The 18713-nt window shown below is 42.9% G+C and overlaps 1 protein-coding gene across 5 annotated transcripts in view; it reads left to right on the forward strand.

Moving 5' to 3' along the window:
• LOC147443943 (ARM repeat superfamily protein) overlaps nucleotides 1–18159 on the forward strand; it is a 57126-nt gene extending 38967 nt beyond the window's left edge. The window contains exons 3-11 of one of the 5 annotated variants that reach the window (XM_086526731.1): nucleotides 13458–13747; nucleotides 14059–14190; nucleotides 14293–14415; nucleotides 15445–15552; nucleotides 15618–15796; nucleotides 16180–16437; nucleotides 16523–16570; nucleotides 17492–17639; nucleotides 17967–18159. In XM_086526731.1, coding sequence (XP_086382857.1) covers nucleotides 13458–13747; nucleotides 14059–14190; nucleotides 14293–14415; nucleotides 15445–15552; nucleotides 15618–15796; nucleotides 16180–16303 — 956 coding nt within the window. In that variant the 3' untranslated portion in view covers nucleotides 16304–16437; nucleotides 16523–16570; nucleotides 17492–17639; nucleotides 17967–18159. The other 4 variants (XM_086526729.1, XM_086526730.1, XM_086526728.1 and 1 more) reach the window with 4 other exon arrangements.
• The last annotated feature ends 554 nt before the right edge of the window (nucleotides 18160–18713 follow it).

Here is an 18713-nt window from a genome sequence, read left to right on the forward strand (position 1 = left end):
GGTTTGGCCTTGTTGAAGTCCTATATCTTTGATCACAAGACTGGGCAGGAGAAGTATGTCTCTGGTGCAATTTGCTTACAACATTATTTACACATCTATGAGGAAGGTGCCATTTGAGATTGTCGAGGGTGTCAAAAAGGTTACACCAATTCCGAGCACCAAGGACAAGATCTGTGAAGTAGATCAATACACATAGGATCTAGACACTGCTTTTGCCAAGGTAAGTGTCACCAGCCAGTGGCAATTCCATTTTTGTTTATTTTCTCTTTCTTTGGGGAATTTCGTTTGTTTTACCTTTTGGAAACACCCCTCTGGAAATCTAACTGCCCTGCATTGCATAGCCAGTGTGGAACTGTTCAGAGAGAGTCTAGGCCTGAGGGCTAAAGAGCACTAAGGTTGGACAAGGACTATGGTTAGCCAAAGTGGGGTCATTGGCCAGCCAAAGCGGAATCCTTTGCTACATAGGCTACATTTCAGTTCTGGGTGTGGTTGCAGTGTACAAAGAGGGTCAGATGACCTAGAAGAATGTAATGGCAGAAACTCGTAAATTTTAGGGACTGCTATTTTTGGACGGCAAAATGTCTTCGCGTCATTACGTGCAGTTTGACATGGGAATCATTTTGTTACTCTGTGGCCAAGTCAATAGAGGCTGCAGGTGAGATATTTTTAGACCCGAGGGTCTAAAGCGGGAAAATGCACAAATAGTGACACTTGGCACTCTGAGGCCAGTTTACTACTTAAAGAGAAGGCAAAAACGTGATTTTCAGCTGGGAGCTCGTTTTTGAGTGCTGTCACAGGTGGAAGAGCTTCAATGGAGTGCTGGCTTACCCTCTATGTACAGTGAGGTGTAGGATGTCATGACCTGCACACCTCTCACTGCTCTCTCTCCCCCCTATTCTTTATGGTTATGCCCCTCTAGTGGGCTCATCAGATTGACCATGTACAGTTGTGTGGGTTCATGCGCGATTGCCGAGGCAAGAGCCTCTTGCACAGGTACTGGATTAGCTAGCGGCTAATCCCCCGCAAGTACAGGTGATTTGGAGAGGTTTCACGTGCGAAATCTCGTCCGATTCAAAGGGCAAGTAGCCCTACAGGTGCGGGAGCTCGAGGACTTGCTACGGATGCGACCGGCACGCGAAACGGAGCCCGAAACAGTGAATTACAGCCTGCTGTGTATTTTTGCAGGTTTAGGGTTTTGGCCCTAAACGGACCCTAATACCCCCAGGAGGTTCGGGACGCAAGGGGACCGTTGTACAGGTGATCTGGCGCATTTTCGGGGCAGAAAACAGAGAATTCAGTGTACTGCAGATTCTCGCCAGGTTTTGCAAAGTGTCTGTATGCGTCGGGAAAGTCATCCAATGCGTGGGAATACTGACTGTGAAGGGTCCTAGTATAGTTATGTTGCTGAAATTGGGCCAGAATAGATGGAATTCAGCCCAGATTATGCGGGACAGCTTGTAGGAAATCACAGGTTTTATTCCCTCTGTTAAAGAATAAAGAAATACCGAAAGGGGCGCCTATTTAGGGGCCAATCTCGTGCCTGACTCGCATACAGATGCATTCTAGCATCTGTATCCCATTCCCCTCTCTTATGTCATTATAGCACAGGTAGAATAGACGACTAATAACGGGTGAAAGCTAAATCAAGGTTTGAAGTAAAGTCTACCGCCCTTTTTGAAGTTAATAGGCCGGTTACATGGTTCCATCGACGGGATTAAATCACTTTTTCCTCAAAAAGTGAGCCTTGGTCAGTTTGGGTTAAAGACACAGAGAGAGTTTGGGATGACCTTGAAAACATAGAGTTTGAAAGTAGATCGAGTTGATTTACAAGTGAGAAAGGCTACGAGAGTTTTTCTTTGGAGACAGGTGAGAAAGGCTACGAGTCTTTCTTTGGATTTACAGGTGAGAGAGGCTACGAGAGTCTTTCTTTGGATACAGGTGAGAAAGGCTACGAGTTCTTCTTTGGATACAGGATGGTTGGCAACAAGGAAGAGGGTTCCTCTTCAGAGGATAGACAGCCTATTCCAACTTCACATGAAATTGGCGAGAGTTCAGGCCAAGCAGAGAAAGCTTTGCAGGTTGTTACTGCTGTGACCATGTTCAAGCAATTGATGGAGAATCCAAGATTTATGGAGTTCATACAATCTTCATCAATAGCACATCAAGTTCAAGGCAGTTTTGGCATGCCAGGAACAATGTTTAGGGGTATGCAAGGCATGGTGCCCAACCCCATGTATGCAAACATTGGTCACCCAGGATTTCAGGGCACACAAGGTCAGTTTGGGGTGTCACAAGGCAACTTGGGTATGGCTGGTTTTTCAATCCCATCAGTGAATATAACACCTGGACATCAACATGTTACTGGCCAGGGAGTACAGATGGCTCCCACAGGTGTACCCATTATGCAAACTGTCTCTTTTGACAATTTGGAGTCAATGGATAAGCTAAAGCCATACAAAGAAGATGATCAGTGAGTCCATTGACACATTCAATGGCTTTGATGAGAGGACAAAGGTTTTCTCTTTCCTCGAATAGTTTGACAAAGCATTTGTTGGAAGGAGCATTTAAAGTCAGAAAAGCTGCCACTTTTCTGAAAAAAAAAAAAATGCAAGTCAGTGGTGGAATACACTGTTGTTACAAGGACAGACTCCTTCCACTTGGAATGATTTTATACAGGTACCGAAGTAGCTAAAGGCTAATTCAAAACAAGTACAGGATGATTTAACAAGATTTCTTGCGAGAAATCTCGTGTAAATCAGAGGGCAAGTAGTCCTCCTAATGCAGAAGATCAAAGGCGACGAATTGGTACGATTGGCATGCAAAACAGAGCCCGAAAGAAGAAAATACAGCTTGCTGTATTTTTTTGCAGATTTAGGGTTTTGACCCTATTTGATGCCTTTTTGTCCCAAGAGCTTCGGGGAAGTTAGAGGACAGTAATACAAGTGATTTGGAGCATTTTAGGAGCTAAAAACAGAGAATTCAGTGTGCTGAATTTCCAGGACAGGTTTGCAAAAGTGCTCTATTATGCGTGGATAATCACTTGGATATGTGGATTTTTGGTTGTGAAGGTTTCTACTACAATTATGCTGCCAAAATTGGGTCAAAAAGAGAATTCTCAGCCCAATAAAAGTGACAGCATAAGGGTAGATCACATGTTAATCTCCAAAGATCAAGATGAAGAGCAGAGAAAGATTGTTTTCGATGCTCAGTATGCAAATCAGTGATATTGCATAAAGGCTGAAATTGTTTGAGAGTTGGAAGATTCACAATGTGTTTCACGTTAGTCTTCTCAGACCCTATGTGGGTGATGTGCCAGAGGATATGCCAACTGAAGATCAGCCGGAAGTCGAGGAACTTGACGAGATCTTGGTCCCGGAACAGCTTTTGGCACATAAAGAAAGAAAAGAAGAGACAAGGTTGCAAGGTGTTGTTTGGTAAAGTTCAAAAGCTATTCACCTCTGGATGTCAAGTGGATGGAAAAAAGTGAACTTGCAGAGTCACTAAAAGTATGGGAACTTAAAACCTTGGTTTGCAACCTACCTTGACCCCTTGAGATTCAGAGCTACATGGATTGTCAGTGTGACAATGGCTTCTGAAAGAAATGATGTACATGTTACTTACAGTGAGCTCAAATGAAGTGCGTGTTACATGAATGTTAGAGCTGTACAAATTGTCAGTTTTGCAATTGCTCTTATGGAATGTCCAAAAGTTTGTTTAGTGCTATAGAAGTGAGTATTTGTGAGGATTCTACGTGCTAATCCTTAATTAAGTACTTAAACTCATGATTAAGACTTAAGAAACTTGAACTGTACTCGAGACAAGACTTAGAAGACTCTATGGTTGATTGATTGAATGTGTGATACAAGGGTTCCTTATATAGAAGATGAAGAGACATAAATGAAAAGACACGTCTCCTGGTGAAAAGACATGACTTTAGATGTAAAGACACATCCTTTTGGCGAAGAGTCGCACCCGTAGAGCGAAGGGGTGTGACTAGTTGTCGAAGAAGTGTGGCTTTTGGCGAAGAGACACGTCCTTTGGGCGAAGGGGTGTGACCATCCAAGCGCAAGGGTCCTCCTTGGCATGGCACTTCGCGTATCTGCAACTAGGAGTAGATGTATTGTTGTTAACATAGTCAGAATCTTGACATTCCCTCCCATTTAAAATGAGAGCCCGTGTCAAAGAAATGACTTCTGATGTTGATAGAACTCTGAAAAAGCATTGAATCTTCGAAAATCTTCAATCTTTGAGTTATCGGAAACCTTTGTCTTGAACCTTTGCTTCTTGCGAAACCTTTTTGCTTTGACTGCTAAGTCCCATATCATTGCATTGTTCAAAGACTTTTTAGAGGAATCTGGTTTAATCAAGTTGACTGCAACAAGAGGTTGATCTTCAAAATCCTTCGTGTGATCTAAGATTTCTAGTTCAAAATCTTCCAGTAACTGCGAAATATTTGGGGAAGAGGAAATCTTCTCAAGGTACTCTTCAGATGGGGTAACTTCAACTTTAGTAATCACTGGAGAGGATTTTGGCTTGCGACTGTAATCATCTTCCAATAACGAATCCCAAAATTTTCAGAATCATCTTCTGAAACTGTAACTTCATGACTTGTAATTGGCATATCATCATTCAGTAAACAATCAAAGAAAGCATAGTCGTCTTCAGACTCGGAATCTGCAGCTATATCTTTATCTTTGTCTTCATCAATTGATTCAGGAGAAGTTAATGAATTCAAAAATTCATCAATAATAATATCTGCATCTGTATTAGAAATCATATTCTCTTCATAATCCACTGTATCATGCCGCTTGACTAGTACACGTGAGGCTTGAATCACTCTTTCCGCATGAGAAAGCCCGTATAAAGTCAATTCTCGTCCATCTTTGAACAAATTGATAGTATGTCCTCGAAAGCTAATTGCTGGATCATATTGGAATAACCAATGCTGACCAAGAATTATGTCGTAATAAGATAAAGGCACGACTTCAAAATCGAGTTGATCTGCATAAGTTTGAATCTCGAATTGCAACTGTCGAGTTGTCTGATCACAAGTCAAAATTGATCCATCTGCTAATTCCACATCATATAAGTGAGATGTCTTCTGAGTTGGTAAGCCAAGCTGTTGAACTATCTGAGTGCTGACGAAATTATTCGAGCATCCGCTGTCCACCAAAATATTGATGGAGCGACCATCGAGTAGTCCAAGAAGGCTCAAAACTTGCTTTGAGAGAGACTCCAAAACTGAAGAATTGCACTGAGCATGCTTCATAAGAATAGTCGTATCCTCTGAGACACGAATTGTATTGACCACTGATTTTCCTTTATCCTTAGCAGAATCTACTTGTTCAAGATTCGATGATGTTTCTGGGTTGGAATTTCTTTTCGAATTAGACGGATTTGGTCTCTTTGGACATTGATACCATCTATGGTCACCACTGCAAATTGTACATAATCCTTCCTTCTTTGAAGTCGAAGATGCATTTGACGAAGAGCCTTGCTGAGTATTGGAATGCCGATCTTGAGAAAAATCATGTTCTTTACCTCAATCAAGTGGAGGAACATGTGAAGAAGATCTGCTTTCAGATTGTCGATCTTGAGAATAGAACCTTGAAGTTGAATAAGGTTGCGTTGCTTGCTGTCTGAACTGAGACCGATGTTGCTGATTTTGGCTATAGCTGTCTCTACGATCGCGCTGTGAAAAGCGAGCGTTGTTTGAAGATTTGTCACCAGGGAGAAAATTCCGTGTAGGGCGCCGATTATCGCCAAGATGCTCCACATAGGAAATTGCAGCATCCAAGGTGGTAGGGTTGTATTTGTGCACATTTTCCTTCCTGTTGGGTTCGAGTCCGTCGATAAAGCTGTGAAGTTTATCAGAGGGACTAAGGGTCTCTATCTCCAGAGTTAGCCTTTGGAACTCTGTGATGTACGCGGCCAAGGAACCTGTCTAGTTCAGGCGGCGAAGAGAGGACCGGGCATGAAAATCCGCATTGGCAGGTTCAAACGCCTTGCGAATAGCACGCCGGAATTTATCCCAAGAAGGTGTGTGTTTACCATCAGCAACCCGTCGTTGCCACCAAAGAAATGCTGTATCCTTGAGCAGAGAACTAGCAAGTGCAACTTTTTTACTTTCGACCAAGTCTGTGTTTGATAAGTAAACCTCCATTTTGAACAGCCAATGGTCCAACACGCGCTTGTCGCGGCGACCATTGTACGGTTCCGGCAATTTAACATCAAGCTTCTTCTTCTGTGCAGCATTAAAAATTTTATAAAGTAATTGAAGTTCGCGATTGTCTACCTCTTCAGTTGGATCTGGTTCGTTTGGTTCATCCACTGAAGCTTCGGAAGAAGGTGTTGAAGATGTTGCATTTGTAGTTCGAGAAACAACAGGTCGACTTCGAGAAGTGTTTTCCGTGTGCATCTCATCCAAGCGAGTGTGAAGTGATGCGAGGCTTATGGAAAGTGTGGTCATCTGCTCCTTAATAAGAGTAAGGGCATCGTCAGATTGACCATCTCCGTCTGAGAATTCGGCATGGTTACGCCTCAAAGGGAATTCTCGACCAGGTGCAAGTTCTGGGTTGGGAACACATTCTTCAGGAGGAAAAAAGTTAGCGCTCTGGAGTCGAGGAATGAGAAATAATTATCACGTCCGGTTATGACAAATCGGGAATCTCAATAACTTCCGGTTTTGGAGTATCCAGAATAATTATGACTTCGGTGTAGTAGGAATTTCCGCGAGAACCCTGTCCGGAATCTCCTCTTTGTATGGAATTTAGGGGATGTCCACTTTGAATTCAACGTATGCCATGGATACGGTGCCGATGGTGCACGGAGGAGAGGGCGAGTTTGAGAGGAGGAGCCAGGGGGAGGCAAGGTGGCAAATCTGGAAACTCTCGCTAACTATCCTGCTGGGTTCTTCACTTTTTTATTAAGTAAGTTTTAATTGAAGGGTTCAAGTGAAAAGGGGCTTTCACATGGTTTTTAAAAAATTAGTTTTGGGCGGCCAACTTAAATCAAGTGCATGGCCGGGTGTTTTTAATAAAAACCCTTGCGTTGATTGGACAAGCTGCCAGCGTTAAAAAAACTGCCCAGCGTAAGAAATTCAGCAGCGTAGAGCGTTTCCAGAATTCGATTAAGCGTGTCAGCATGGTAGCGTTTCAGCGTTTCAGCATGATGCGCCAAGGGGTGCCTGGGGAAGGGGTGCGTGAAGAGCATGCAGTGTTTCAGCCCAGCCAGCACGCCAACGATTCAGCCCTTCATTCAGCCATGGCAGCAGCGCATGATTTGGGGAAATGGTGCACAAACTTCAAAGGGGCACAACCCTTGGAAAAGGTGCGAGCACGGAGAAAAAGGGCATGTTTGTCGTGTGCTCGTTCACGGGAAGGGGTGCGAGGGCGGGTTAGAAGGAGTACAACCCGGGCAAAGGTACACGAGGCTCTCAGGGTACGCTACGCACCCACATCTGTGTTCTGTCTTTATTTATAGAATTGGAACAGAAAAATTCAGGTTACCTCATGCTTGTATGCATATGCGTACCATCTTTCTTTTGCTTCCATGCAACTCCGGGAAGGGGTAGAGTGTAGCGGCGAGGGTGAGAGGCTCACAACCTTCGGGTCCCGGAAAAAATTTGCTCTGATACCACTGTGAGGATTCTACGTGCTAATCCTTAATTAAGTACTTAAACTCATGATTAAGACTTAAGAAACTTGAACTGTACTCGAGACAAGACTTAGTAGACTCTGTGTTTGATTGATTGAATGTGTGATACAAGGGTTCCTTATATAGGAGACGAAGAGACATAAATGAAAAGACACGTCTCCTGGTGAAAAGACATGACTTTAGATGTAAAGACACATCCTTTTGGCGAAGAGTTGCAACCATTGGGCGAAGAGTCGCACCCGTAGAGCGAAGGGGTGTGACCAGTCGTCGAAGAAGTGTGGCTTTTGGCGAAGAGACACGTCCTTTGGGCGAAGGGGTGTGACCATCCAAGCGCAAGGGTCCTCCTTGGCATGGCACTTCGCGTATCTGCAACTAGGAGTAGATGTATTGCTGTTAACATAGTCACAATCGTGACGGTATTTCTTGTCAGTTTGTCAAGGGTACAACAATTATTTCTATTGAAGAGTACATGTGTAACTGCATTCTTAAAGTGTCGATTTGGGTATGCAACAATTATTTCTATTGAAGAGTACATGTGTAACTGCATTCTTAAAGTGTCGGTTTGGGTATGCTCGAAAGGTTACTGGATCCAACGTGTACTAAAAGACAATGGCAAAATGTGACGCTTCCATTTTGTCATTGGAAAGTTATGGACTCAAAGCAATGGCAGAGTGTGACGCTTCCACTATGTCATTGGGACAGGGTTCACACGCAGGCAATACATGTGTCAACGAGGTGTTGACTGTGAGCATGTATATGTCGTACATGTGTCGACACGGTGTCCGGACACCCGAGTGCTGGTTGTAAGCATGTACGACATAGGTGCAAACAAGGACGTTTGAGATTTCAAGAGGGGGGTATGTCACCAGCCAGTGGCAATTCCATTTTTGTTTATTTTCTCTTTCTTTGGGGAATTTCGTTTGTTTTACCTTTTGGAAACACCCCTCTGGAAATCTAACTGCCTTGCATTGCATAGCCAGTGTGGAACTGTTCAAAGAGAGTCTAGGCTTGAGGGCTAAAGAGCACTAAGGTTGGACAAGGACTATGGTTAGCCAAAGTGGGGTCATTGGCCAGCCAAAGCGGAATCCTTTGCTAGATAGGCTACATTTCAGTTCTGGGTGTGGCTGCAGTGTATAAAGAGGGTCAGATGACCTAGAAGAATGTAATGGCAGAAACTCGTAAATTTTAGGGACTGCTATTTTTGGACGGCAAAATGTCTTCGCGTCATTACGTGCAGTTTGACATGGGAATCATTTTGTTACTCTGTGGCCAAGTCAACAGAGGCTGCAGGTGAGATATTTTTAGACCCGAGGGTCTAAAGCGGGAAAATGCACAAATGAGTGACACTTGGCACTCTGAGGCCAGTTTACTACTTAAAGAGAAGGCAAAAACGTGATTTTCAGTTGGGAGCTCGTTTTTGAGTGCTGTCAGGTGGAAGAGCTTCAATGGAGTGCTGGCTTACCCTCTATGTACAGTGAGGTGCAGGATGTCATGACCTGCACACCTCTCACTGCTCCCTCTCCCCCCTATTCTTTATGGTTATGCCCCTCTAGTGGGCTCATCAGATTGATCATGTACAGTTGTGTGGGTTCATGCGCGATTGCCGAGGCAAGAGCCTCTTGCACAGGTACTGGATTAGCTAGCGGCTAATCCCTCGCAGGTACAAGTGATTCGGAGAGGTTTCACGTGCGAAATCTCGTCCGATTCAAAGGGCAAGTAGCCCTACAGGTGCGGGAGCTCGAGGACTTGCTACGGATGCGACCGGCACGCGAAACGGAGCCCGAAACAGTGAATTACAGCCTGCTGTGTATTTTTGCAGGTTTAGGGTTTTGGCCCTAAACGGACCCTAATACCCCCAAGAGGTTCGGGGACGGAAGGGGACTGTTGTACATGTGATCTGGCGCATTTTCGGGGTAGAAAACAGAGAATTCAGTGTGCTGCAGATTCTCGCCAGGTTTTGCAAAGTGTCTGTATGCGTCGGGAAAGTCATCCAATGCGTGGGAATACTGACTGTGAAGGGTCTTAGTACAATTATGTTGCCGAAATTGGGCCAGAACAGATGGAATTCAGCCCGGATTATGCGGGACAGCTTGTAGGAAATCACAGGTTTTATTCCCTCTGTTAAAGAATAAAGAAATACCGAAAGGGGCGCCTATTTAGGGGCCAATCTCGTGCCTGACTCGCATACAGATGCATTCTAGCATCTGTATCCCATTCCCCTCTCTTATGTCATTATAGCACAGGTAGAATAGACGACTAATAACGGGTGAAAGCTAAATCAAGGTTTGAAGTAAAGTCTACCGCCCTTTTTGAAGTTAACAGGCCGGTTACAGTAAGGGAGGCTTTGCAGAAGTGTCAAGCACGGCATAAGAAGGCAGCGGACAAGTATCGACGTGACTTGGAGTTCAAGGAGAATGACTGGATGCTACTTCGGTTTGAGAAAGCACTTTATCACAAAGTGATGACATGGTGAGCCAACTGGAAGAGAAATGGCCGTCACGTGCACATCTCACAGGTGTACACGTGGACAAGCTAACTCCTATTTCTAGGGTTTAGGACAGCCTAGGAAGTGTTATGGCACCCTTGTGAGCTTGTACGCAAGACCTGCATGTCGAGGCACTTTAGATTAGTCGCATACCCTCTGGTTGCACATGAGCACAACCAGTGTCTGCTAGGTTCGAGGCACCGATGACGTGAGTAGGGATGTCATAGCTATTGTCTAAGCTATGCATGATAAAGGTGATAATCTTATTCATTCTGTTTGGACAAGCAGCGAAGTTGAGGTTGCATTTTGTCAAGTTTTGAACTTTGTACTTCTTTGGTTATTTTCAGCCTCTTCTTCGTAGATTCGTGGTAGAATTCACTTCTAGTATTTAGCTCACATTAAGGTATAAGAATATTTTCCTTTAGAAGTTGATGTATGGAGTTTGATATCTAGGATTAAGTCTTTGAGATGTCTTATCCTGTCCGTTTAAAGTGTTAAGAGTTCAGATTCCTGTCTAGTGATGGCTCCAGTATCTCCCAGGAGCAGATCAGGAGTGAGGGTTGTTTTGTGGCTTTGCCCGGCCGTATTTGAGGTAGACGTGCCTTTTTCTTGGCGATGCACTCCACGGTGTTGATCACCTAGTAGGCTGGCACGAGGCGGGACCCTATGTCACGTGTGCACTGCACTTGTGCTACGACCTAGCCTGGCACCTGCATCCTTGTGAGCCTCTAGCAAGATGTGCATGTCCAGGCCGGTCATAGTCGCATACCCTCACTTGCACAGTTAAGTCACTTAAGCATATAGACATATGAACAGTCACTTGAGTCATTTATTAATAAGTGACTTTGACATGACATTTATTAAAAGTAGGTAGGGCAAATGGCTAAAGGACCTATTAAAGAAATCCTTTGGGCACCGCTAGAAGGCAGAGGAGAGTAGAAGAGCCTCTCAGCAATACCAGCGCTTGGGCGGCCATCAGCCAGCGTTTTCCCCAGCAGTACATCAACATTTTCAGCCGTGAGCACATCAACCAACCAGATTTTTGTGCTCAGCATTCAGCCGTTAGCCTCGTCATACCAACGACATCAGCCCCTCGCATCTACTGTAGTAGCACCTCAATGTTTCCGGATTTCAGCCATCCTCATCTTCAGCATTTTCAGTTTTCAGCCCATTGCCGTCCTTGCCGATAGCAGATCAGTCCGTAGCGTCGTCGTCGTCGCCACCAAGCATCTCCGGCAGTACCCATTAGTACCTTAACAGCACTGCAGCAGAAGTACCCCTCATCACTGTCATCGTTGTCGTCGCAGTACCCCAACATCTAGCACACCTTGCGTTTTGGCTCGGCTCTCGCCTAGCTCAGCGTAGGGATCATCATAGGGATCATCAGGACCTCCGTGTCCTTAGCACCCCAGTACCTTCAGTACCCCACAATACCAAGCACCAAAGTACCCACAATACCCAACACTTAGCCTCTCAAGTACCAAGCATCCACCACAATACCCCTCAGCATCTATCACAGTACCCTCTAGTATCTCAATAGTACCAAGCATCTGCATCAAGTACCCATTAGCATCTCAACATTTAGCATCATTGTATTAGCATTTGTGCAAGTAATAAAGCACGTACTTGTTGCCAGAGCACGGGGGCCCTTAAGGGTGTTTGGGACCCGACATGTGATGTGCTCTCTCTCTCTCTCTCTCTCTCTTTATCACCCAAGTGTGGCAGATTGATTATGCCATTTCCCTCTTGAATAACAAGTCTTGAGTTCAACTCTCCTTGTCTGATAGATCTTTAAGGTCTCTTGGGATAGTTTCCTACGACGTTAAAATCCTCTTCTTCTTCTTCTTCTTCTCTCTCTCTCTCTCTCTCTCTCTCTCTCTCTCTCTCTTTCATTCAGTTTAGTTCAGTTCTTTCAAGTGAAGTAAAGTAACCTTGTGTTTGTGTGCAGAGTACTAGATCCGAGCTAAATTCCTAAACACTTCTGCGGCACCTGACACCCTAGTTCCTAGGGTTTCCCGGGATCAAAGTCTTGAGTGTTCTGTAGTTCTGCTACTAAATATGCGTGGCAGGTCATTTTTAGTGAGTTTACATATTTATTAGCATTTTTTGGGTCATTTATCAGGAGCGTGCAAATTGGCAACTTGCCTATTTTTGCAACCCCCCTCCTTGTACTTTTGGCATGTTGTTCAGTGCAGAGATCCAGCGTTTTGGGTACACACCCTCTCTCTAGCGTTTTGGTGTGTGTGGCTTCACTCCCTCTCTAGCGTTTTCTCGCTGCACCATCACTCTCACTCTCATTGGCTTGTTTTCCCTTGCGATCTCACTTTCCCTTGCTAGCGCTCCCTTCCCTCGCCATGTACACATCCTCTACGGTGTGGCATTGCCTGCAGATTGTTCCCGTGCCCGTACGGTGGGCGGTTTGCGCTAGGAGCTTGAGTACGAGGAGATCTATCGTGACAGATCGGAGATCCGTTAGCTGCCTGGTCCCGACAAGAGGTTTGCTTGCGGTTGCAAACAAGTTCATCACCCAATTCACCCTTTTCCGGTGCACCTTTGACAATAGTTTAAAGTTGAGTACATGTTTCAAGTTTAGACAATTAAGTTGCTTCGACTTATTTTGCTTATGCCTTTTCTAAAAACATTTTTAAGTGAACAATGGTTTGTTTTATCTAGTTTTGTTTAGTATCAAATCAAGTGATTTAGTTGGTTTTAGAAAACAAGTTTTTTTTTTCTGGTTTTCTTGTGTCCCTTGCTTTTGTAGTTTTGGGAGTGTTTTATACCGTCTTATAATTAGTAAGTTAAGACTATTCCTTATGAAGGTATATAGATTATGCACAAGCAATTAAGCAAGAGATGGTCATGATGTAGTCAAATCTTGGAAAAGGGCCTAAGCTTTGGATCATGTCAGTTGATCTTATATGGCACAATTGATAGCCATCAAATGGTGACAAGAAAGAATTTTTACTCTCTCAAATAGGAGACTTACTACCTCACTGAAGTTGTGAAGAGGTTATTTTTCACAGATACAGATTAATTACCAGACTATTTTGCAGAAAATTCTTTCATGGGTGATAGATCTGATGGTTTCATTGAATTGAATAACACGTGTTCTAATGAGCCACAGGATTAAGTACTTTTACTTTCTCATTTTGTATGAAGCTGGTGGCCACATGATATTTCGAGTTCAAACTGAATTCAAAGGAATTATTCATCGAATTTTGATGCACGTTTTTGAGGGGAAGCTTGTGTTTATGGGGTGGTAAAAGTAGTGTTTCCATGCTGCGTTTGTTCTTTATTTTGGTATTTCTGCATGTAGATGCAGAAAACAAGGACAAGTTCAAACGAGCTGGCGGAGCAAGGATGCTTATGGATATATTGACACGTGCTAACAAAGGTCATGATAACATACGACTTTCATGTGGCTTGGTATCAGCTGCTGCAACAGGAGATGAGATCGCAATGGAGCAATTCATGGACCTTAATGCTGCTCAAGAATTTTCTAAACTATTGAAAGAAAGCACAAATGACGAAAGCTTGGTGATCCTCATTTGTAATGCTTTCAAAGCATTGGTGACATCCGATGACAATCGAGTTGTAGCATCAAAGGTTTCCTGAATGGCATTTCCCTCCAGCTTGTTGTTGTATTTCCAGGCGTGATACGATAGGATAGGCTCATTTGCCACCCGTCTATAGCAATGTGCAGTTTCCTGTAGACCTAACTAAACACATGAACTAATAATACTGAAAAACGGAAGGTCGGGAATCATGACCCAGAATATTGCTGAGAGTGGTTGGCTGTGGTAAAGCACTTTGAAAAGTCTTGAAACCTGTTGTCTCAGTAAGCTCAATGAAATTATGGTACTAAGTACTGATTATTTCCTTACATGGATCTTATTTTAGCATGGTTTTATATGCAGGCTTTCACAAATGCTAGGACTTTTGCAGAACGTGGTATGGTGGAGGCTCTTCTTTTAGCAAGCACTCAGCTACAATGCTCTTCGTCAGCTGTTGCATCCCTTTGCATGGCCCTTAAGAGCCTTGCAGTTAACGTATGGGTCATGCTATGGTTGAAGTATTTAAGATTTTAGCCATGTGAAATACTGCTGACTGGTTGAAACTCCATATTTTTACGTTCGTATGTTTCTCTGCAGGAGGCTATTTGCAAATCCATTTCTGAGCAACGAGGAATTGATTTCGTTCTTCAAGCATTAACTGAATGTATAAAGATTGAAAGAAAACCTTTGGCCAAAAGTGCATGCTCCTTATTATCACAGGTGTTCTACAGTGCATGTTTTTGATTATTTTGCCTAATAATGTCAATCCTTAGTCCTGTACTGTTTTCTAGAATTACATTTGTGATTCCCTGTTTTCTACGTTTTTGACAAGAAACGTACTCTTATCATTGCACTTACTTTGTAGTGCTTTGAGCCCCTTTGGTTTAGTTTGAAAATTTCCCCTCCTTTCTTGTCAAGAAGGGATAGAGGCATTGTGTTCGACTTTCTAGTTTCCAATTTTCTCGTAGATTCATCGATCTATCAATCACTTATTGTCAGTTTGACTTATGCATCTCACGTTTCGGTAGGTTGGAATCAGCATGTTTGTAGTTGTGAACTTTTGTACAGTCATCATGTTTGTTTTATATATATCACAATGAATATAAATACATTTATTCACCTCGGACTGACCAGTCTTTTAAGTACCGACTTTTTAAAGAATTTATGTAAAACATATCATGTGAATGAATCTCTCAGTCTCACTATCAAATACTAAAAATTGTGTCATTGTTCATAAAGATTCAAGAACTTCATTTGCTTGCATTGGCAGCAACGAGAATGTGAGCTGCATTGCCCTTTTCTGAAATCTGCAGTGGCTTGCTTGTGGATGTGCAAATATGTGTGCACAATTTTCTGGAGACTTCGGGATTTTTGGTAGTTGCCCCATCATTATGTCTGGAGGACAATATTCATCTTTTTGTGAATTCCTTAAAAGGAATCTGTCTGTGATGCCCCACTCGTATAGCTACCACTGCTTCTGATGTGTATCATACAAGGAAGTTTCTTGTTCTTTGTTTGTAATGCGTTTTATGGGGCGTCAACCTTCCTATTTCTTTGAGGGGTTCTTTCTTATACATTGTCTAGACGCTAAACAATGCTTTGACAAATACCATCAAGGAACTTTCCTTTGCTGTTGAGGGATTCTTTCTTGTTGTGTGAGTGTAGAACAAAAAGGCAGGCATTTGTCTACAGAAGTACTATTTTCCACGTCCCTTTATTTCATGATTCTTGTTATTTCTGTGAATGTAGCTGGGAGGAAGTGATGAAAACAAAGAATCTATCATTAGTCAAGGGGGTCTGGAGAGATTGATCAACATCATGTCAAACTTTTCAGACGATCCATCTGTACTCCAGGAGGTAGCCCTTTCTTGTTTGAAGTTGCCATAAATGTGAAATGAATGCTTTGATATATATGTTTGCAGGCTTTCACTGTCATCACAGTGCTCTCGTTGCGATCCGCACAAAATTCTTTGAAGGCAGTTCAAGCAGGTACGCTTGACCTTGTGGCAGAAGCTATGGAATGTCATACTTCAGCAGCAAGCATGCAAAGACAAGCTTGTTTTCTACTACGAAACCTTGCTGTTCGGAGTCCTGAGAGCAGGTGAATTCACATACTTCAAAAGGCAACCCGACTATTAACACATACATACACCTCCACATCCTTAATGCATACACACAGTATTGTAAACGTGCTTAAACACATTGCTAAGAGCATATGTCTACATGGCTCATTATATACATATACCAATTTTTCTGAACATACTTGGACAGACATTATGACATGATTACGTTCTTACATAATTATACATGTACACAACACATTATTATATGATTATGTTCACGCTTGACATAGAAGGCACAGCTCATTATCTTTCAATGTTACCACCAACCGCCGCCCGTATACACAGCGTTTTTTGTGTGTGACTAAGGCAAACTGGAATTTCTACTTGTTGATTAAATGTTCTTCTCTGTTTCCTTTGGCAGATTGGCTATTTTGGAGAAGGGATTAGAGCCTCTTATACGGCAAGCTAAACGGACCCATCCTAGCTGTAAAGATGCTGCATCTGGTGCCTTGAGGGATCTGGGCTTTGATGACTATAACAGCTAGTTTTGTACTTGATGCTTCATGCTTCGGGAAGAGTATTTGTGAAGATTTGTTCACAATACTATCCTTTGGTGGAAACTTATTCATAGACAGCAGAGGCAAAAATGCACTTGCGTGCACAGAGCCAAACTTTGTGAGTGAGTTTTTCTTCGAAAATAGTGTTCAGGAATCAGGCAAATGTGTGTTGTGTGTGTTCAAGTTGTGCGCCTTTTCTGTTTGCAGGTTTGGCCTCATTGTTTGGGCTGTAGAGCAGGAGTCCGGGCAGTTGGGGTTGGCACTCTCTCCTTCTCTTCGCTTATATCCTCTTGCTTGGAGATTTTCTTTCATGTCTTATGTTTTTGCAATAGGGGAGGCCTTACGTTACAAATAGCCATATCTAAGAGTTCTATCTAGCGTGTGTAGAGATAGATATTGGCAGGCCATCCTTCATATGGACATTAGCTATACGAGTGCGTGACCCGTCCTCCGGAACGGGGGGGGGGGGGGGGGGGGGGGGGGGTTTGGGTTTATGAAGTTTTCTTCATAGGCTAAAGCCCCTTCTCATCAATCCCCCCCTTGCGGTTTAGGCTATGACAACAGAAACAACTCACAGTCGTCAAAATGGCTTGTAGGTTGCCATGTCAAAGATAGCTGGTGCCAAATAAGAGGCTCATAGGTGCCTAAAAAAGGCTCATAATCATAATTATTTAATGACTCATAAAACCCTCCCCCTAAAGATCACAACCAAGACCAAGTATTTTGAGGGCCATCTCCAAGATGGTAGAAAAGAGAGGTAAAAAGTAATCATAATATGCTATACATAATGTTGGAGTTTGAGTTAAAAGAGACTGTGTGTGTGCTCCCTTGCCCTTCTTTATCTTGTCCTTTCGCAACATTTGCTTTTTCCTTCATGTGCTTCTTGTTGTTGTTGATGGTCGTCTTCTTTGGTTGGTATGTGGATGACCTATCTTTTCCCAATGGCCGCGCTTATTGTTCCTGTAGCAATCCTTTGAGATGTTTTCAAGATTTCCACGTTGAATTTTATCTTTGATATTTTCTGTAGCAAATCCTTTGAGATGTTTCCAAGCTTCCCACATGTCCTGAAATTTGTCATTGATGTTTCTTGTAGCGATCCTATGAGATGTTTCCAAGCTTTCCACATATGCTATCTCTCTACTCCTTGTAAAGATTTAATTACACTTTGTAGTGCAGGTGCAGGTTCTTTTTCTTCATTAATGACGACTATGTGATCATATGGATTGGAAAGAGGTCCTAATAAAATCACAAATTTTCCATCTTTGGCTACATCATACTTGATATAAAAAAGATGCATGACAATGCTCTTGAGCCTATTGACAAGGTTCACAATGTCCTCTCTATCTTCCATAATCAATTTATCAAGTTGTTTTGTTAGGCTTACTTTGCTTCGTTAGGTTTTGGCTCCAAAATTTTGCTCTAGTACATCCCATGTTTCATGTGCACTACTACTACACTCATCAACAAAGTGGACAGGATATGTGTAATTGTGTGATAATATTCTCATCCTTAGTAGCCAATTGGAAAAGTGAATGTGGATGAAGATACCCCAGCTTGTGTAGGACTTAACTCGGGTTGTTTATCTAGAGAAGCTTTCACAATGGACCAAAGGTTCTTGTTCATCAAATAACCTCTCATTTTGGTTTGCTAGGTATGGAAACTTGGCCATGAAAATCTTCAACACTCCTCCCCCATGATGCCTTATTTAGTGGTCTTAAGAGCCTTGGAGATTCTCGAAGAGGTTGTCATGGTGTCTAAACTCGTCACAATGGCATGCATATCGTATCATCTCCAAAGAGAATTGTAACTTACACTTTTACATTTTTGAATGTTGCTTATCACAAATTTTTTAGAAAGAGAGTGTGTGTGAAACAACCCTTAGTGAAGGAATCGTACCTTTGTTGATGTGAATGCTCTTACGTTTAGAAGCCCGGTATAAAAACTAGTTCTATGCTTGAAACAATTGTCTAAAAACACTATTGGAATATGTCCTTGGTTGGGTAGCTCTAGTGGTAGAAGTGAGAAACTCCCCTTGAGTTGGATGGCCATGGCGTTTAAAGTCACAATGAAGTTGGCCATGGGATACCTAGCTTCTAGGCTTGCCACAGTCGTTAAGACTCTCTTGCAAGTGACTTGACATTTGAGTGTAGTGTCAAAATGCCACCTACCCATGGGAATCCTCCAATCCACCCGTTTATAAAATGTATTTCACCGCCCTTATTTTCCAAAAATAGGAATCAAGAACACTAAGTCCTCTCCATGATGATTTTTGACTATATTTGGCTAGCCACGAAGCCAAGTGGCTTGGTTGTTGTGAGAGGCTTCGAAAAGGTATATAACCAAAGACTCGCACACACAAACCAAAATGATTGATCTTGGTTGAAGGAGCTAATGGAGT

This window comes from Adiantum capillus-veneris, chromosome 13 (assembly GCF_014529385.1).
Source record: "Adiantum capillus-veneris isolate H3 chromosome 13, ASM1452938v2, whole genome shotgun sequence".
NCBI classification, from domain to species: Eukaryota; Viridiplantae; Streptophyta; class Polypodiopsida; order Polypodiales; family Pteridaceae; genus Adiantum; species Adiantum capillus-veneris.